The 22,293-nt window shown below is 34.2% G+C and overlaps 1 protein-coding gene across 1 annotated transcript; it reads left to right on the top strand.

The window, feature by feature from the left end:
- The first annotated feature begins 6,968 nt into the window (after positions 1-6,968).
- Positions 6,969-18,964, top strand: LOC145775229 (sodium-coupled monocarboxylate transporter 1-like). Its single transcript, XM_082586483.1, has 13 exons — positions 6,969-7,224; positions 7,677-7,787; positions 8,213-8,303; positions 9,477-9,594; positions 9,903-9,970; positions 10,242-10,396; positions 12,392-12,532; positions 13,423-13,552; positions 13,786-13,874; positions 13,999-14,102; positions 14,819-14,979; positions 15,773-16,097; positions 16,272-18,964. Exons 1-13 carry the CDS (start codon positions 7,082-7,084, stop codon positions 16,436-16,438), a joined length of 1,803 nt encoding a protein of 600 aa, XP_082442609.1. The 5' UTR covers positions 6,969-7,081; the 3' UTR covers positions 16,439-18,964.
- The last annotated feature ends 3,329 nt before the right edge of the window (positions 18,965-22,293 follow it).

Genomic DNA, 22,293 nt, shown 5'->3' with positions numbered 1-22,293 from the left:
GTTGAACAATTGTTGTGCAATAAAAACACAATCAGTTTGCTTAAGTTACTTGAAGCAGAGCAATCCTGATGGCCTGGAAAAATATACAGTTATGCAATAATCCAAACAGAGCCTAACAAGTTAAAACATACAATTTTTTTCTTTTTTACGTCGCGTATGCGGCTTCACTAACCACATACAAGCCTACAAAAACACAATAAACCTACTTGTCTACTCATCATTTTCTGGCTTTGATTTTTGCCACTGTTGCGGCCTGCTTCGAACTATATCAAGCGCTCCTCACATGTAATTGAAACCTTTGTTTGAAAGCTCCCCTAGAACTAAGGGGAGCTTTCCAACGCCATTACTTACTGCTTGAATAAAAATCTGGTGATAGTGCAGTAGAAATGATCGTCAGAACACTTGGCATGCTACAGCCCAGCAAGTACATTTCAGCTACTGTCCAGGTTAGCAAATGAGATTTTCAGCTAGCATCAGATTTGCTTGGTCCTCGCTTGCTAAACTGAGTTTGCTGACTTGTGACATGCCAAGTTTTGGCTTGCTTAATGTTAAGAATTTTGTAAAAAATACGATCTTAAAGTTAAACACGTCACTCTTTGAGTCACTCTTCTTGGTATTTTTATAATTACACGACGTTACAGATTGTAATGTACGGTAAGTTAATTGCTGCATCGCATTAATTGTTTGCAAGAGTCTTCCGTAAACTCTTTCTTCAGGTTTCAAGATCAATCCGGTGGTTGTGAGCGCTAATAAAGGTTCAAATGAATACAAACTTTTATTACCGGTGCGACTTAAAAATGACTTGCTCTGATTTAAACAATACTGTGAAAAAAATGTTTTGGTACGTATTCTCGCTTTTGTTTACACTACTCGTTGTTTATATATTAAACTGAAACAAAATGCAGCTATACCTGATGGGCATACTTCCTAGCCAGAAAAGTTCGGGCTTTTTCCATCGACTCTTCATCTACAGACCTTAAAGGTAACGATTTTAATTGCTGTGTTACTCCCTATTACGTTGAAGTATTAACATCATCTCACACATCACTGCTTGAACCTTCAGATCACAATAAGGTATTTGGCTCCACACAGTAAACTCTACATTTCAAGCTCTCCAACAGCAAGGCAATACAATGCTACCCAGGCATTCTATGGAATACGACGATCCAGTAATTTATGAGACGCGTCGGAATGGACTTCTAACAAACGTTCACAGTCCACCCAAAGCACAAACACATTTTCCACTTGTGATGTAAATGTAACCATTAAAAACTGTTCAAACACGTATTTTAACTCAAACGACGTGTACAAACCCAGACAACAGATCTACCATTTTTTTACATTGACTCAATGTAAAAAATGGTTGATTTACTGTCTGAAAATGTGCGATGTTCCTGTAAGCTAACAGCCTCAAGATTTCCATCACTCTTGGTTTTCATTTTTTTTTTTCAAATTTCTTGATTATTCACGTCAGGCTTCAAATATTTTGTTTAGGCTCATCAGCGTTGTTTTGATGTCAATATGATTTGAATTTAGTTTTTTTGTGATAAATTGCGTTTTAATCAAAAACTTGTTTCAAATAGCCTTAAAATTTTAGAGCTAGAGTAATTTAAATGGAATTGTGGAGGCTGCTTAACATTAGCCTCCTGCAGAATTAGTCATGATGACAAAAGTAACATACTGTAATTCCTTCAAATAAACACACACTTTTGTTTATGAAGCACTTCGACTGCCATGTCACAAAAACAAGAATGATAAAAGTTTGATTTTAATTTAATTCTATCACTTTTTGTTGCAAGACTAGTACAGAGATCAACATAGTTTTCTTTCCAATCGGAAAATTTAGTCATCAAACCGACTCAAATAGGTCAGTAGTGGCAATCTGAGTAATTTTTGTAATAATTTTTCTGTGGAAAATGGTCACACAACGCGCTTGAATAATTTCGCATTATAGTGTTACTGTATTGTAGTCTCATATTCGTATTTCTAGTTCATTTGCAAAGTTTCTGACTCTTATCACACCATACAAAGCATAACAAAATAGTGGAAGGAAAGCAGGGTAAAAGTACGTCCGTTCCGTTTATTTCTTTTTGTTAACGAGAAAAAAAATGTAACCTACTGTACAAATACAATAAAACTAAATAGCAAATCTGCGTCATAAAAAATCTTCGCGAAATTGTATAAGTTTGTACACCAAGCATAGTAAATTAATTAAAAACTGAAACCTTGGGTTGGAAATTAGGCTAGCGGAATGAACAGATCACTGAATCTTGTTTTTAAATTACAACAACAGTCTACTAAAACAGCAAAAACGTACAGTAGCTAACATCATCATCAATATTCCCGCATAACTCAGACAAAAAATCAACCGTTATTTTTTTACATTGATTCAACATCTGCAGACGTTGAATCAATGTAAAATACGATGATTTTGCTGTCTAGGAAACTACGTTTCAGTGCATGGCATTTTCTTTTTTTTGCGTCCATTTCACTTTCTTGACTGTGTATTCACCAAAAAAAATATTTGTATCTTCGGTTTAAAAGATAAATTAATAAATGCCGTGATTGGTTGGCGTTTCTTTTTTGTTGCGAGTATAAATACACACATTCAAAGCAAAGACAAATAATACAAACGATCACATAGAATGTGTGGATGCTGCAACGGGACAAAGAAAAAGTAAAAAAAAGTTTCAATAAAAAAGCAATAATGAACAATCAATTAATAATAAGTATATTCAGCTACATAGCAAGACCATTGGGAGAGAGATTTTTAACCTCTCAATCTCCAGCCTCTTTGCGAACGCCAATAATTGAAGTGCTGCATGTAAAAACAAGTTTGCAATTTTTTGTAACTTCATAACAAACTAATCTTTAAGAAAAGAGATCAAGGTTTATGCAGATTTATCTTGAACTAGTTGCTGCATCCTGGTCATGTTTGTCAATATTTCATGTGTCATCAACATATTTTGTCGAAAATGTTAACAAGCCATTTACACGTTTAACATTAAAAGGCGTATCATCAATCAAGTTTTAGGACGATTAAGGTACAGATAAATATTTATGCTCTTGAAAGAAAATAACAAGTTTTTGTCATCGTAATTACGTCATTGTATCTAAAAAGTCATGTAACAACAAGTCATAAAAAGGCCATGTCTCTTTTATAATTCAGTGAATGAAGCAAATGCAACAATTCCATAAGGCGATTTCAAAGCTGCAACATCATATATGATTCATTGATTGTGGCAAACTTTATCACAGAACTAAGAAAGGTTCTTAATCTCGTTATTTCGCCTCGAAATAAAAACTTTTGAACCAGATCACAAGCCCGATGTCATGGTGTAAGCCCGATCACACAAATCAACAGCGTAATGTTTTCCGTACAGTTTAAATTGTTGAGTTGTGTTATCCACCAGTTAGTCTGAATGAAAGCTCCCTTGCAAGTATATACGTTGCACAAGAGTTGAACTATGGTCTCTTTCTTGTGGTTTATTGATTTATTGAGCGAGGGAGACGGACAGTTACTTGATCACTAGTGGAGCATTTTGTCCGCTATCACCATCATGGCGAAGATTGTAAGTAACGTAGAAAATGCATTATACAGTAGACTAAGTAAGTCTACTGAGATGTAAAAAAATAATGTCGACTTAGGTAAAAATTTTACTTAAAAAGAGCTTATGCAATTCGAAGTATTTATCTAAGCTTCATAGTTGATATTGTTCTTATCAATAGCCTAAAAAGTATAGAAATAATAAAAACGCTACTGAGCTACACGTTTATAAAACAACATCACTGCAATGGCGTAATGTGTGATAGAAAGGTGCCAGAAAATCTGAAGAGAAAACTTCATAAAACGATGGTATGACCCACAATGTGGTATTGGATGCAGGCGGTAGCCCTCACGAAAACAAAGGAAGGGAAAATGCAAGCTTCAGAAATGAAAATGGTGCAATGCTCTCTCGGGTTAACAAAGAAGGACAGAGTAAGAAATAAAATCATCAGAGAACGAATGCAAGTTGGAGAGCTGAAAGACAAAAGAAGACAAGTTGAGAGAGACACGCCTTAAATTATTGGGTTATGCCGTAAGGAGAGACGAAGATTATGTCGGAAGGTTGTTAAAGAAAGCGAGGAAGGCCAAAAAGAAGATAGAGAGATTGTGTGGCAGAAGATATGGAAATAGTACGAGTGAAGGATGAAGATGCTGCTGACAGAGTGATGTGGAGGACTGCAATCTGCACCAGCAACCTCACTTGAGGTGCACTAGATAGCTCACTACAGTTACAACCTGTTGTAAGGCTCTTTTGTAAACCTTTTAGGAAATTAACAAGCTACTTATAGTAATATCTTTTTTGATCTTTAAACCCAACAAACACAGAGACTTGATTAGCATTCAAACAAAGTTAGCATTCTTTTTAATGAAAGCGTTTTGCAGCAAACGCGTGCAAGAGAGACTCTGGAGAGGGGAGAAACACTCTGCACACAGTTAAAGTGAGATACAGAACTTATAGTTCAGCAAGCTACTGTAAGCTACATATCTAATGTGCATGCGGCTGCACTGCCGCAGTGAAATCAACGGAGCATAAAATTATCTGTCAAAATTATCTCCGTTTGGGTCACGTCACAATAGCGTCACGCTTCTGGACAGTTTTAAGCAAGTGATTCGCAAGCCTGGTTTGGAGTAATTTATATTTTAACGCATATTTGGTTTCGAATCATTAGACAAAGCATTGCTTAAAAATGCTTTAAAATAACAAACTTGGACTAGACCAGTAAAGTTGCATTGATCAGGGAAGCAGTGCAATAAACAGTAAATGCTTGTCTTAGTAAACCTTAAAAGTAGAAAGGAAGTGCGTACTATGTGTCTCCGAATGATACACCACAGATTGGAAAACGTTATCATATTAGGCTGGATATGAAAAAAATGTAATCATAAGTAGCATGGTCTAACTTCTATGTGATAATATTCAATAAGTCTGATCAAAATTTGAACTGCCGTTTTAAATTGTTAATTCTTTACTTCCGTAGAAACGATACCAAAGATGGCATCCATGTAGATCAGGGTTGAGAGGTGAGATCTCTAGGACGAAATTGCAAAGAACGTCAATTCGATACCTATCGGAAGCATGTCACAAAGTGTCTTGGACTGCCAAGACTCTTTGTGACATGCTGAATAATGAACACAAGTATTGGCATTCTCGCTTTTTAGATTACTAAATCCAGAAATAAAGTTTCTGAAATTAAAATCCATAAGCTAACTTTCGAGTAAGATATTTCCAATATTACAATTATGTACAGTGGCGTAGCCAAGGGGGGGTTTTGGGGGTTACAACCCCCCCTTTGGCATGCGTGTGACGTCACGATATTGAGAATAATGCTTTCAGTCTAAAAAAAAAAATTGCTTAATTTTAAACAAAACTGCATTAAAAGAACGAGTTTTGCCAATACCAAACATTCAAACATCTCAGCCAGGAATTAGCAACAAGAAAACATTGAGACTTCGCTTTATTTCCGAAAAATGCCGAAGAAAACATGATCTTATCCTTTTGCTATGCCACCGGACAGCACCATTTTACAGGAATATTCATATCTACATTTTTGTTGAAAATGCTCTCAGAATGCACCAAATTCAAAGTAATTTTTCAAAATTTTCTGGGGGAGGCCCCCCAGACCCCCCGCCGCTGGGTTGTCAAAACCCCCCCCTTTTCAAAATTCCTGGCTGCGCTACTGGTTATGTAAACAAACTTAATTCAGCTCTTTAAAAGTTTTGCTGTTGAACAAAAACCGTAGCCTACAACTGATGACTAGACAACAAAATGTAAACGTTTTTCGTCGTATCTAGGCTTGCATCAGTTCAACAAGGAAGCCATTCTTAGGGTACATCAATAAGTATTTTGTCAAAAACACAGCCTCATGCTCTTGGGTGGTTTCGAACTGGCGTTCTTTTGTGAGTCGTGTCAGAGCTTCCACTTATCGGTCGTGCAGCAGACAACGCTATGCGGCATCGCTATGAAGCATAAGCATTCATGAGTTTTTAATCACATCAATCCAACAGTATGAAAGCTTTTAAAATAATGTTCCACAATTGGAATTGATCTTACGATGATGTGGGTGCGAACAGAACACATTTAACAGTCTAAGTTATCTATAACGCTAGATTTATTGTTAGGTCAACAAGTGCGCCAATTTTGCACATAACAAATGACTCATGGTCCATTTAAATGTAATCTATGATAAACGTTCTGCATATCACAAAACAATCGGGAAAAAAATACATTTCTGGAGCATTAAGTAATTCCAGATCACCTCACATTGCAATGAATGTCATTTAAAAAGAGAGCATGTTAAGTGTTTTCGACATTGCAATATATATTTTATTTAGCAGTGATTGCAGAGTTACCAAGTACAAATGTCATAAGATGACTCATTTTCCATGTTTTGTAAGATTAGTTAATTTAATCTCGTCTTGACAAAATAGGCCCATGAATACTCAAAACATGTAGGCTAGTAGGTTAGAACTTAGTCTTGTACAATGAAGCTTTATAAATAGCTTAACTGGAGTTGAACAGACTTTTTAAGTTAGATAAAAGTACTTCTTTGAGTTCTTAAACTGTGTAATGGCTCTTATTTGACTTAAGAGAGAAACAATATCTCTGTTAAACCATTCTAGAGTGTAAATACCAAAAACCGTTATTTGTAACCATGAGTCTAAAGATGTTGGGATGGACATTTTTCAGAAACTGAACCAGATATACGAAACACGGAAAAGTTCAGCATACACTTAAAGTGGTTCCTGTTTCATCATCAAACGCTGAAATATTAGACTTGAAACAATGGCGTTTTTAAACAATAAAATTGCAAGCAGTGCGCTCTGTGTTCTAATGTGTCGATGTTGCATAAAGTAACATAGCAGGTTTAACTGGCTTCCTACAGCAAGAGAGAAACAAGAAAATTTTGTTGAAGTTTTGTGAACGTATCGCAAGCTTTGTGTTTACAAATTTATTATGAATAGCTGGTTGAAATAAATGTCAATAGATAAGACTTGATCGGTTTTGAGAGTAAACGTTTGCAACTGTATTTGTTGAAAATGGATTTTTCTCCAAAGTCGTTTTCCATTGCTGATTACGTCGTCTTCGCAATGATGTTGTCCATCTCTTCAGCAGTTGGGCTGTATTACGTCATAAAAGACAGAAAGAAGCAAAACACGGAAGAATATTTGTTGGCTGGCAGGTAAAATGAGTGAGTTTTTGACAAAAATGAAGTAAGCTATATTTGTAAAGAATAATATTCTTGAATAAACCATAGTTTAAAAAAAAGAGAAAGAAAACTTTTATATTTTTGTCTGCTGTAAGAATGCAAGTACGAACCCCTGCACCACACTGGGTAGAGCGTCGATTTGACACTTGACGAGAGCGTGGGGTTATTATTTTTTTTTTTAACAACACACTTCAAATTATTCTTAAACGTAGGCATGAAGACTGACTTTCTTGCATTCCGGTTCACTTAATTTGAACCTTTAACTTCTTGTACTGGATGAGAAAAACCAGTTTGAATAACAGAGCTGGTTTTCCCGAAACGAAAAGTTGATTAATGCAGTAAATTACAGCAGACATTCTTCACAGCATATGCAGTTTTCTCTCGGATATTTCTATAACCAGTGAACTTCATTGCCTTTGTAATAGGTCGATGAGCGCATATCCTGTCGCGTTTTCTCTTTCTGTTGGGTTCATGTCAGCGGTTCTAGTTCTTGGAACTCCATCCGAAATTTACAGATTTGGAACAATGTACATTTGGCAAGTTGAAATTTTCAATTGACAAATTAACTCTTAACACGACACCATATGAAACCGTAACTTATTGTCCAATCAATACAACATACTCACTTTTTTCGAGAAACCTATTTGTACAATGACAGTTGAGTTTCTTTTATCGAAAACACTCCGTGAAGTGTTGTTTGTGGCCTGCATTCAAAGTTTCATAGTTTTGTAATATCTGAGTATGAATGTATGAATACGATTAACAATCTATCAAATTTAGCTGCATTTTGAGTTAGTCGTTGCTTCCATTTTTCATTAATTGAAAAGTTTTCTGTACATAACTCGTAATTTTTTAAAGACTTAAAGGTATGCATTGCAAAAGTGTACAAACATTTCTTCGTTTTTTGTTGAATTTTGAATGCTAATAAGTTATACTAATAGTCAACTCTACATTTCTGCAGGATGCTACTGGCGTTTATTATAATGTCCGTTGTAACAGCAGAAATTTACATTCCAATATTTTATAAGTTACGGCTGACAAGCGTTTATGAGGTATGTAATTTTTTGTTATATATATTTTTTAACTAGCAGAGATAAATGTACATCAACGTTTTATAGATGAACATGTCATTACATGTTCATCTTTGAATTGTTCAGTAAGACTACTTTAAACAAAAGAATCTATTTCACGTTGCAAATTATTACAAATATATTACGTTGAAAGCAGTTGCTTTTTAAAGTTATGCCTGACTACCTTATTTTGCAATAGTGAGTTTATGATTACACAAGTTGCAATGTTATCACTATTGAACCCATCCCACGCACAACGATTTTTTTTTTGATTTTTTTTTCTTTAAAAAAATACCTGTCTTTGAAATACAAAGTTAAACATTTGAGAAAAATACTTTAACTTATAAGTTGAAGAGTTGATTGGTTTTACAAAACTTGAGGTGGCGGGTAAAACGTTGCTCATGTTAGCTCGAAGCTGCAAGTTTTTGTCTGACTCTCTTCAGTGGCTGTCGTCAGAATCAAATAAGCCTAAAAATGGTGAAGCATTTAGAGTAGAAGAAAAACGAAATGTAAATTTGGCTGATCAGAATAATTGACAATTAACGAAGAAGTTTTAAGACATAAACGAATTCTTTTTGGAGGCATAAGATTGAATCGAAAGTTTTTATAAAGATTGCTTTTAGTGCTACGAGGTGGAACGAGGAACGGCCTTTAGCAAAAATTGAAAACATTTCTAGTCTAAAGGTCAAAGCACATTTTTCGTTATTCAGCAGGCGTTGCCCTATTGAAGAGTCACTGGATATGTCTTGACATCAACCAAATGAAGCTTGCAAAACTGTAAATGACAAAAACATGTCCATTGACTCTGCAATAAGGCAACACCTGCTGAATAACAAAGAATGTGCTTTGAACTTTAGTCTAGAAATGTTTTCAATTCTTGCTAAAGGCCGTTCCTCGTTCCACCTCGCAGCACTGGAAGCAATCTTTATAAAGACCCTCGATCCAATCTTATAATGTCAAAAAGAATTCGTTTAGGACTTAAAACTTCTTCGTTAACTTTGAATTATTCTGATCAGCCAAATTTACATTTCGTTTTTCTTCTAGTATAAATACTTCACCATATAAAACCTGCAACTACGAGATACCATGAGCAACCTTCTACTTGCAATATTTAGTAACTAATTATAAATGCAATTTTCGCATTAATGTTTACAGTATCTTGATAAACGCTTTAATCGCTTGGTCAGGATTGAAGGAACCGTTCTTTACATGATACAAACTATTCTGTATATCGGGATTGTGATATATGCACCTGCTTTGGCACTAAATGCAGGTAATCAAAGAAATTGTGCAGAATATGCTTTCTGTATTTTAGTGTAATCGTCAAACACATAAACTATATTGGCTGCGACGCCGAGGACGACGACGCTTCAAAGAGCAGCAAGCACTCTGTTAAAAATGTGTAAAGTGCTTGGCTGGTTATATTTTTTGAACACAAATTGGGATTATTAGTTGGGTTAAAAACGTTTTCAGATCAAAAATAAAACTGCAGAAAACAAAAGTTCCAAAACAGTGGAATTGACTTTTTAGGTTTTCGAAGTTATTGGTCACTCTAAAACTTTAAAATATTTTTTTTTCTAGTGACAGGATTTAACTTGTGGGGAGCTGTGATTTCTACCGGTGTCATCTGCATCTTCTACAGCACTTTGGTAGGTAGAACAGTTTGAATTAGATATAACTTAACAATTAGCACCTACAATGAAAAATCAAAGAAAAAACTTCAAAGTCAAAAATTGTAACAAGGTGTCGGGTGCTGTACCATGCACAACAAAACGGCATTATTCTGCTGGTTTCGACCATTGTTGGAAAACCTCAATGCAACTTCTTGTTTGTTGTCAAACAATGATTACATAAAATACCGGAAAAATAAGCTATTTTTGTTGTTTTATTGTTTCATTTACTTATTTATTTGGAATGAAGGGAGGTTTGAAAGCTGTGATTTGGACAGATGCGTTTCAAGCTATCATCATGGTAACTGGTTTTCTAAGTGTTGTCATCCGAGGAAGCGTTGTGATGGAAGGATTTGGAAATGTGTGGAAAAGAAGTGAAGAAAGAGGAAGAATTGAATTTTGGAAGTAGGTGTCATATTCTGTATAAACTACAGCCAACAGCACAACGCATATTCATGCGTTAATGTTTTTATTTCGCAGCTCGTCTAATGCAAGTCAAAACAGATCTAAACATGTAACTCTCCTTCAAAAGCACGCGTGAGTGCACTGCATATGCTAGAATTTACGCAACAAGACCACTTAGTAAAATATTCATTTCGTACGTCCTGTCAATGTTGGTCTAAATATTGAAATGATGTAAAAGCCGAAACTTTTACTGATGGGTATTTTACTTGAAAAGTACGTCATATCATTTTTTCTTAACTTTTTTCATGTTGGTACAATGGCGATCACTTACAAATTTCCAACTAGTTTTCGCCAGGCCCGTAACTAGGGGGGGCGCAGGGGGGGCGAAGCCCCCCTGCAAAAATGTTGGCACCCCCTGGAAAAAATTATGTTAATTAGCTCTGTTCGCTGACTTTTCAGTTTTATACTCAATTTTCTTGTGTTATTTAATTGTAAACATTGTGTGTTTAAGGGTGTGGTAGAATGTTGTCTCTAAAACAAAGTTTGCCTAATTTTAAACGAAACTGCATTAAAAGAGCGAGTTTTGCCAATACCAAACGTTCAAATATCTCAGCCAGGAATTAGCAACAAGAAAACATAGAGACTTAGCTTTATTACCGAAAAATGCCCTAGAAAACATGATCTTATCCTTTTGCTATGCCACCGGACAGCACCATTTTACAGGAATATTTATACCCACATGTTTGTTGAAAATGCTTTCAGAATGCACCAAATTCAAAGTAATTTTTCAAAATTTTCTGGGGGAGGCCCTCCAGACCCCCTGCTGCTGGGTGTCGCCTTTGGCGAAGACGCCGTCGGTCTTTGCCCGTCGGCCGTCAACCCCCACCCCCTTTCAAAATTCCTGGCTACGCCACTGACTGGTTCTATGATAAACTAGTCTAATGTAAACGTTGTATTAGGCCTACGATTAATGTTCTTGCGTAAATATACCCACATTGTGTACAAACGTCGTTTTCGTACATGATACGGAAAGTTGGGCCCCCTCTAGAATACTTTTTGCCCCCCTGCTGCTCCAAGCTAGTTACGGGCCTGGTTTTCGCACCTCTTTTTTGGAATGCTTGAATACTAAAAGTATATAAACAAGTGACAGCAGCTGTTTAAATCATTTTACAACTAATCCTAAGGTTCCAGGATCCACTTTCCCAAGGAAACACGCTTCTCATTTCTGAGGAGAGTGGTTCGAGCACCCCTGGTTAAAAAAAACTCCTGCTATTGATAATTACTACTAAACTGATAATGTAGCTAATAATTTGAATCACTTAATAATATATGTATTTAATGACAAGCATTTTAATAGGCTATCATTATTAAAAGAAAATCTTCAAAACGGCAAATTTACTGTTTTGGAACGTTAAGCTGTTAGGCTTAGCAATCGTTCTTTACAATCATTATCTTCGGTTTAATTCCCGATCTAGTAATGGCTCGAAGGAAAAGTAAATTTTAAATTTTTATAAAATATTACAAAATGCACAATCTCTACAGGCGTTCCAACTCCATACCTACCTTTACTTTAGATTTAAGGTAGAAGAAGTAGCACTCTATGGTGACTTGGTTTCTATATCAAAAATGGGTTCGAGTAATAGAGAGAATACTTCTTTAAAACAAAAGATCTACTTTTAAAGTTCTTTGTGTTCTGGTAAAATTTCAAAGCAATGACACATTTCCGATCTGAGATGACCGCTAGAAGTTTTTACTTTAGATTAATTGTTGTTACATCTAAGTTTATCGATCCTCTAGGGGCCAGTAGAGACCTTTCCTTTCGCTTGCACAACTGGAATGTAATGCATAATGCATTCCTGGCTTGCAAGCAAAGCTACGCACCATTTCATCAACGCCCTGAACTTTCAAATCCTGCTTTTTTTACAAAATCAAGAAAAGACCATTTTTTCAGCAACTAGTTTTCTTTTCAAACAAAGGAACTGTTTGTTTTCTTAGGTTTGACTTAGACCCCAGAGAACGCCATACAGCATGGACAGTCTCAGTTGGATCAACTTTCATGTTTCTTTCACTTTATGCAGTGAACCAAGGACAAGTGCAGAGGTACCTTTCGTGCCGTTCAATAGGAGAAGCAAAGAAGTGAGTTCATTACATGAGTTGGTTAGTTTCTTTGCACGCACGTTTTAACTATAGCCTACGAGTATTGGAGCTTTTGTTTTCCATTAAAATAGAATAGGAATTACATTGCAACACAGTGATTTTATCCTCATTCTCTGCAGTCTTGTCTTTAAATAAAATATTGGCGTCATTAGAATAGAGATTGACTCAAACTTTGCTTACTTTTTCATTTGGTTGGTTCTTTCCTTCTGACTTACTGTACACTCTACCAGCTTACCATGTTCACAGATTTAGGATAATCAAGTAAACGTAGGGAAGAACTTGTCCGAAAACTGTCGTTCAACGTAGTTCATTCACTTTTATTGCTTTCGTAGCGCTAAATAGTAAATATTGTAATATATATGACACGAGCTTCAGCTGAAAAAAAAAAAAAATGTTGGTGTGAAAGACCCCGGTATAAGCAATAGATTTAGTCAACATTTTTATTGGATTGTTTTTTCTTGGCTATGGTATCACATAAGCTTCAGAGTTTAGACATACGGTTTTATTAGAGTTGTGAGATTTAGCAATCGACCCCAAACATTCAATAACACTTCTCAGTCTCATCTTTATACAAATATTCTTTCAATTTTATTTTTTTGTGAAAATCGGGGCTCTCAGGCTGCAGAAAACTGTAAATGTTATATGCGTAACATAAAGTTGATGCAACAATGCATTGCAAAATTTGGTTTTGCATGTTCCAGTTACAGTACAATGGGCCACTATTTTTTGCTGCTATAAATAAATGCCAATCTGTTGTAAATGCTGCTGTAAGTGCCAATCTGTATCTTTAATATAACTAATCGATACAAAATCAGCAAGCAGCATCGCCAAAGTCATTGACACGCAAAGTAATCATTTCTGATATACAGAGCAATTTTACTCAACATCGGAGGCTTATGGATATTGAATATATTGGCTGTTTTGTGTGGAATTACTTTATATTCCTATTACCAAGACTGCGATCCAATGCTACTCGGAGTGGTTCAGAAACCCGATCAGGTGGGTATAGTGTCATTCAATGAAGGTTTGTCTTATTTAGCAGCTATTCAATAAGCGTTATTCTTGTGAGGTCATAAAAAAAAAACTGAAAATACATGCTTAATACTGTCTTGTTTTTTGGGCCCATGTCAATGGTACCAGATTCAAATTATCCTCTCAACGACTCTGAGTATATTTTAATAAAGTAAAAGGCTATACAAAGAGAAAATAATCATGGTTTTGTTGTACCTCAGTTGCTTCCTTACATGGTTCTCGACTTCTTTCAAAATTATCCTGGAATGCCTGGAGTGTTCATTGCCTGCGTTTACTCTGGTAGTCTTAGGTGAGTTCATTTGATTAGTCAAGTGTGTTATTTGAAATGGAATTTAATTTTAATACCAAGTATACTGTGGTACGTCATACAACAGCAAGAAAGGTTAGTTTTGTTTGTTTCTTATTTGACGCAGCACTGTTTCAACTGCAATCACTGGAATGGCAAGTGTCACAGTAGAAGACTTTTTAAAACCTGTTACCAACTATGAAGAAAGGACCTACACATGGATATCAAGAGGTGCAATGTTTTGTTAAATTGTAACCAAATTAATGCAAGTGTGCTTATGCTTGAATAAACATAATCAAACTTTTATTTTTAACACCCAGATATTTTTGTTGTGCAATATTTACCTTTCTGTGTTCATACCTTGTTGTACAACACTTTGGCCAATTGATAGTAAGTAAAGAAGTATCGGTTTGAAAAATCAATGCAAGTTTTTTTTTTTTTTTTTTTTAAAAAAAAAAAAAAAAAAAAAAAAAAATCGTCGTGGGCCAATATGCGTATGCGTTGAAAACCACCGGAATGTTTTTTGATTTAAGTTCCACTGAAAATGAATCTTTCAAAGGTTCGCATGCTTTCTTTGTTTCATTTCAGTAATATGATTAAATACTTGTTCTGGAACATTCGCTCTAACAACCCACTCAGACATCTATAGAAATTGATCATAAGACTTTTTAAGAAATGATATAAAAGTCCTCCCTCCCTTTATAAAAGTACCTACTTTAATTGTAGTTTTGCCGCAAGTCGCAAATAAAATGACGATAAACTTCATTATCCGAAGTTCAGAATAATTGTAAAAAAAAGCGTCTTTGCATTTTAGTTTTAAGGAACGAAACCAATTCTATGCATAGTTCCTATTTAGTTTGGAACGTATCATACATTCTGCTATTCATTTTGTGCTCACTTAAGAGGAATTGTTTTGTACAGAATTGTAACATTGTTCATTTTAACAGGATTTGTCATTTTCTATGGAATTGTGTGCATCATATTTTCTTACTTGGTTTCAACCCTTGGTGCAATTCTACAAGCAGCCATCAGTGTCCTGGGTTTGGTCGGTGGACCGCTTGTGGGGTTGTATACTTTAGGTCTTATATTTCCATTTGCAAACACAATAGTAAGTAAACTAAAACCTAACACATAGGCAATTTAGTTGAACGTATTATACAACTGGCACTATTATTATTATTATTGTTATCGTTATTGTTATTGTTATTGTTATTATTATTATTGTTATTATTATTATTATTATCATTATTATTATTATTATTATCATTATTATTATTATTATTATTATTATTATTATTATTATTATTATTATTATTATTATTATTATTATTATTATTATTATTATTATTATTATTATTATTATTATTATTACTATTATTATTATTATTATTATTATGCTGAATATCAGCATGATGAAAATTTATCTTGATTGCTGCAATAAAACTTTTTGAGATGTGGTTATGTGACAAGACTTTAAAGAGCAAAGCAATTGCAACAAAACCTCTTATCTTATTACCAAGAAATGTCGAATACTAATGTGAATCATAGCAAAATTGTCAGGCATCGTTATGATTTTTGCACGTTAGTTTGTGGGGAGGTTTGTCGACAGGACTAAAAAATTTATATGGTTCTGCAACATCCCAGTTAGCAAATCAAATAGTTTACCTTTCATTTTTATTTTTTAAATCATATTCTTTACAGACAGCAAATAAACGCAAAACAACCATTGATTTTCTGAAGGGATGCGTTGTCTATTTGGTCAATAAACTTGTTTTTGCCTCCTGTAGATTTTTCTAAGTACCCTATCAACTTGTCGCTTATACTTAGATAAGTAAAAAGTATTATAACGGTTCTTTTACTGATTTGCTAGATTAACTTTTGTAGCAATTTTGATTATTTAGGGCGCATTTGTTGGAATCAACGCTGGCATTGCTGCAAATGTATGGGTGTTTATAGGAAGCAAAATATACCCAGCAGCACCTCACTTTCTTGACAAACTCCCACTAACGTTAGACGGATGCCCTGAATCCGCATTTCTCTATGCAACCAGTGAAGTCGCTCAAATGAGGAATATGACACAATCATTTGCTGCCAACACAAGCATTGCTACATCTGCTACTCCACTTGACAGTGGCACAAGCATTTACTCCATGTCTTACATGCTGTATTCACCGTTTGGATTTTTATCAACTATTGTAGTCGGACTTGCCGTTAGCTTAATAACAGGTAAGAGAAACATTTTGGTAAAAGAAAATGCAGTAGCTTAAGGACTTTGCTTTAATTTTTAAACATATTTCTTTGGATAGCGTACTTATGCTTATATAAAGTGGTTTTAAATATCGAATGCCAGACGTTGATAAAATAATGCAAAACATTAAATTTTCCCCTTTTCATAAACAGGAGGCCTCAAAACCCGTCACAGAGTTAATCCTCAATATATTTATCCTTTCTTTGATCACTGGATGTTCAAGTGCCTTCCCGAAAGCATCAAGAACCCTTTAAGGTGTGGCGTTAATCACGGTGAAAAGAAAAAGAAAGAAGTTGAAACACCTTTTATAGACCTTTGAAACGTTGTAGTTAGCGTTAAAGTGTTTTGTTACTAGTAGCAATCTGATTAGTCCGTTTAGGCGAAATAGTTTAGAAGTAAATTTTAAATAATGTTGATTTTCAATCTAATTTTAATTGATTAGCCTTCCGCTACATCATTTGTTTTGTATGACAGTAAAAAAAACATAAGCAGTGACATCTTTTCAAAGTTTGCTTTTTAACGTTACTTATTACTTAGCCTATGTTCTAGCTTTTAACGTTACAAGTCGAGGATTTAAAGAATTATGTCAAGGATATCCGAGACAATTACAGTACAAACGTATATGTAATACATGCAAATACTGCACTTTTTTCTTATTCAATTTCATCTTGAATCTGTGTGTAAAAATACAATGTAAAAACTCTTGCAAATGATAGTAAAGGGTTAGGCTATTTATACCGTAGTTTATCGTGTTGATATTCATTGAGGAAATCGTGGAAGATTTATCATATCGAAACCTAAAGATACTTGCGTCCAATTAGAACATCGAGTACTTTTATTTATTTACTCAGTCTTGCCATACAAATATGTTATTAGCTTAATGGTTTTGAAGGAATAAACATGCAAAAACAGCTATAAAATTTTAGGCTATGAGTTTATGAAAATAACATATTTTTCTATTAAAGAACGACCACTGAATATAAGAAGAGTAAATTTTACCTGTATCTAGATAGGCGTAGTGATGTAATCAAACCCCGTAGCGCCTAAGAATAAAATCAAATTTTCAGAACTTTTTTTTAAGAAATGTAGGCCTAGTAGCCTAGGCTACAACTAACACAAAATGTTTACCAATATAACTTGTTCCAAATTTGCAGCATTGGGCTAATAGACTGAAGGTCAATTGAAAATATGTTTTTATTTCATTTTCTTCACAACTATTCATTCTACTATCCCAAAGTCATGTATTTCCCAAAAAACACATAAATAAATAATTTCAAAAGGCAACAATCTTGATGATGCTTCTTATAATATTACATTCTGGGCTGATTTTGTCAATAGCATGATTACTACCATAGACTAAGGTGTTGCCACAATGTCATATCTTAATCTGAAAATCGCTTAAATTTCTAACATCTGTAGTTAAAACCGCCAATATGGCAATCCTGTTTGCTGTGCAAGATGACACCTAGCGTTTGATTTCCAGTCCAGATGCTATTATAGCGACCTCTACGGAATAATCTCTAACTGAGCGTAAGCACCCCGCAGTACAACGGTTTAAAGATTTGATTTTAATAAACAGTGACTTCAAACAAGACTATTACTACTGCGCATGCGCTAAAGATAAAGTAAAGATTGAAATTTCAAATAAAATTAATGAAAATCACTTCCATAAAAGAAGTTAGAACACAATGATGCTATTTCCGATCTTTTCCGTCATATTAAAGCCAAGGGTCAATCTATTTCATTGGTAATTCGTGTATGTAGTAAAACAATTCAGTAGTTTTAGGGTTAAGTTACTAGAATAGAAACTGAATCGTAAAATTGCAATGACAAACTTCATCAATAATTTAGTTTTAATTTTTTTCTGTGCTGCAAAATAATAAGACAAGAAAGGCCAGTGAGGCTCACTGAATTGTAATAAGCTATTGAAAAACACATCTGCTGCGAGAGTAGCCTATGTTCCAACACAGAGACATCAAAACACACTTCACTACTCTTCTTGACAAGATTATCGGCCACTTGTAATTCAAGGCAAGGACTACGTCATGAGATGACTAAGAACTGCGTCTGTGAGTGTGATTGCGTATGCTGTGTTGCCAGTTAGTTAGAAAATATTTAACTCACTTCCAGAATTTCAAACTATAATAGAAACTAGTTAGGCTATCAGTAAATCAGACTAAAAAATATCAAAAGCTTGTGTAGCTGTGGTTCAAATTTTATAAATGTAGTTTTATTGTAGCTGAATATAAAGTTTTCACAAGCGATATATGTTTGACTTAAATTAACGAGTCTGTTGATGCATACCGGGGTTAGTCAATTCATACGTTTCTAATTGATGCTGCAAATAAACCGAGCTTTTTGATCTAAAAAATAAAAGTTAATTGAAATAAAAACTACTTCAATATTTAAATTATAGCTTTCTAAAATATATTCTAAAGTTGCTAACGTTTATCATCAAGTATTAATGTAAACCACAATAGATTTTTTACTGCAAGATATACAGCTTTAAAATGCAGAGTTATCTACATCTTCATCAATGTATCAAAGTTCTTGGTTAACATTTTTTTCTTCATTGAGTGGACTTGTCCGTTACCGCCAGAGAGTTCACTTCAGTAATTGAGCTCATAGTTGTTTGAGTTATCATTTACCAAATGTTTGAAACTTTGAGTTACTATTTGATGTGAGTTACCGTTTTGTTTTAGTTACCATTTACCAAATGTTTGAGTTACTATTTGACGTGAGTTACCGTTTTGTTTTAGTTACCATCTATTGCCTTTGGTGTAACAAGTTATAAAGTTACATGTAGGATATTACAACAAAATAACATGTGACAAAAGCATTTGAAAGTTGATATGAAGGAAATTGAACAGCACTAATTTGAAAGTTTTTTGACGTTTTCTGATGATTAAATTTTCTATTGCGAAACATACATTTATGCCGTTTATGCTTTACAAAAGAAACATATTCAAATAACCCTCCCCTCCAAAAAAAAACTTTAGCAGTTAGTTTCAGCCTTAGTAAGATCTTCAGAGGTTTCTAATTCAAAACGAATTTACTTGAATTTGAGGATATTGAATTGTTGCAGAATCCTTAGAGAATCAGTTTTTTTTTACAAAAATATGTTTATCAAATTGTACGTGCAAAAAAAAATGAGAAAAAATAATTCCCAAGAAAAAAAAACAGTGTTTGGCTCGTGTTTGTCAAGAGGTTTCTCTTAAAAAACAGAGACAGATAAAGGAAAATGTGTTACAAACCAATTACATGCTTGTGTAGGCTATGCATGAAGTACTGTACAATGAAAAGAATTACTCACTGCAAAAGTACTGAACAGATAGGTAACAAGATTGTCGTAGTGAAGACCAGAGATACTTAAACGAACACAAAGTATTCAGCAGAAACAAAACAGAAACTTATAATGCATTAGCTTCCGGTCAATAGCGCAACTGTCGCTTTCAACCAACACTCCCTAGAGATAGAAGACCCTTTGTTCTAACCCACTAAAGATAATGCAAAAGTGCCATAACTAAACTTCTAATCAAAAAAAAAACTTCTAAATGTCAGTCAAATGCCAGATAAAAGTTTATTTTCCAGGTGAACACGCCTACATGACACGTTGAGGATAATTTAAAACGCTATTGATTAGCTGTCAACCAACATATCGTCTGAATGAAGTAACATCTTATTTTCTCCCATAAATATGCACAAACTATTGCTAATAAGGCAACAATGCTATAAGCCTGACAAGCAAGACAATTAAACACAAAAGACGCGTGTGTCCAACCCAGCTCACATGGATGAACTTTAAGCTTTAAATGTCTTTTAGTTTGGGCTTTAAAGCATGAAATCTTTGGCGCTTGATCGCATTCGGTTCCTCACCTGCCAAAGGTATATACTAATTCAACGTCTACAGCGGATTTCATGTGCTCTAAAAAGGCTAGATATATTATATAATGTAAAATAGAACGGATTTAGCATACTGGGAAGAGTGCATCAGTGCGTGATCTAGCACGTCATCAAGGCTTTCATGCTGTAAACGCGTCTTGCATTGCCAAGTATTAGCAGAAGTCACCTTACCTTAATAACACAGCTTATTCCAATGTTCTTGATTCAACTAGAAAACTCTTTTGCAGCTTTCCGATGAACTTTATGTTTCGTTATTTTTTGTCTTTAACCTTGATTTTGTGCTAGGGGTAACATTACCGTCTTTTTAATCTACTAAACTTTCCAATTCCGAAGAAAGCATTTTACTCTTTTAGATGCATTCAACTAAATTATTCCTTTTTTAGATAGTATATAATGTAGATATAGGCTATTTATTGCAGTCTATACAGCTTTTGTGAAAAGTTTATTTTTTTCACCCAAAACTCAACTGGTGCTTTATACTTTATGCCTATAGTTTAAGATTATGTAGAGCTGCATGACGCAAACTACTGAATTCGAAATTACTGATTTTTTTCTGAAAAAACATAAATTTTTACCAGTTTAAAAGTTACGTGGCAAAATGTAGTAGATTAGATTGAAATTAACGTTGTAGTCAGGTTTCACTGTTCTAGAATCTAGGGCTAAGAGATAAAAAAAAATGGGCTTCGAGTTGACACAAAGTGAGCACGTCTCGTTTTCAGTCGATTTTATTCACGCGTTTCTCTTTTCTTTATCACTTTATCACCGTCACGGATTTCAACTGTAGACCTAAGTTTGTTTCTTTTTCCGGCAATGTAAACACTTTGAGAAAAACGTTTGCAAAAATGCTCACTAAGATAGAAAACTATTTTCTGGATAAGATTAGATTTATGCAAGGTGCTTGTAACTGGATAATTGTTAAAATCTCTTTCAGTTTAGCCTCTTATCGAGACCAATAAATAAGTAGAGTACTCGAAAAGTTAGTAGTATCTACTATTAACAAGTTAAAAATGTTGTAGCGTTTAACATTAAAAATTATTTCAAATTATCATAAAGGTTGCCTTTTTTAATACTGTAGTTTTGTTGTGATTTTTACATCAGCAAAGATGGCAATATGAGTATTTTATTTGGAGAGAATAACTTCATTTAAGTGAACAAGACTAAATCTATGTCGATGTAACATGTGTATTGTGTATTGTAGATGGGAAAGTTGTTTAAAAACCCCATAACTGCAAAGTAAAATTGATCGGTTTTCTACACGCTTGACTTTAGAATTATTTTCAATTTCTGTTTGTTTTTTATGATTCAAATTAATGGATTTATGTCAGAGATTCATAGTATAGGGATGATCAACTCGGCTGGATATCTCACAAGCGAAGTGTAAAAGTGTTGCCAAATATTTTTAAATTTTTGTAAAAACTAATTCTTTAGCATTTTTAAAGATTAGTGGCCGCTCAAAGCTTGTTCATTTATTTATGGGCAAGTTTTGGGCAACTATTATTTTAAAAATGCCAAAAGAATATTTTTTCTAAAAATTTAAAAAAAATATCTGGCAACACCTTTACACTCCGCTTGTCAGATATCCAGCCGAGTGGCGATCCCTATATTATGAATCCCTGATTTATGTAAGCATTCTTTTAAAAAAATTACATTATTTATTTCATCGATTACTTTTAATGACAGTAATCAATTATTTATTATTAGTTAGTAGTATTTCTGTTTCACGGGTCTATATTTGACTATTTCCTGCATCTCCAACGCCATTGCCGAGTTACGTTTTGATATTTTTCGAGTTTATATAATAAAGCTGTAGGAGTAAATGTCAAATTCCCAGTTATATAGTCGGCATTAGGCTTCTATGCAGAGCATTTTGCGTTGCTGATACATTGTATTTAAATTGTATCATGCTAAAGTTATATTAAGATAGTGTGAAGAAAAGTGGCAAAAAAAGGAATTACAGAAATCAGATTAGATATCAACGTTGTGATAGCACAATACGTCTTGACATTACAACAATCTAAGACAGACTAAATAATCTGAGAAAGATCTGAACTGGTATCTAATGCTATGTTTGGATTTGTTTTTAAAAACGAAGGCTGTGAAGCCGCAAATGTGTTTAAAAGTAAAATCTTTTGTTTGAATTTGGTGCAAAAAAGAGCAGAATTTGCTTTGAAGACAAGAAATCAATTACGAGTTCAGGAAATAACACTGTGGTTCAAGTTTGGAAAAGAAACCAGAAAATAAAGGTCTATTGTCTCAGTTAGTAGACTAGTC

This window comes from Aplidium turbinatum, chromosome 8 (assembly GCF_918807975.1).
Source record: "Aplidium turbinatum chromosome 8, kaAplTurb1.1, whole genome shotgun sequence".
In the NCBI taxonomy this organism is placed as follows: Eukaryota; Metazoa; Chordata; class Ascidiacea; order Aplousobranchia; family Polyclinidae; genus Aplidium; species Aplidium turbinatum.
The sequence above is the reverse complement of the archived record's forward strand: the minus strand, read 5'-3'. Positions and strand labels throughout refer to the sequence as shown.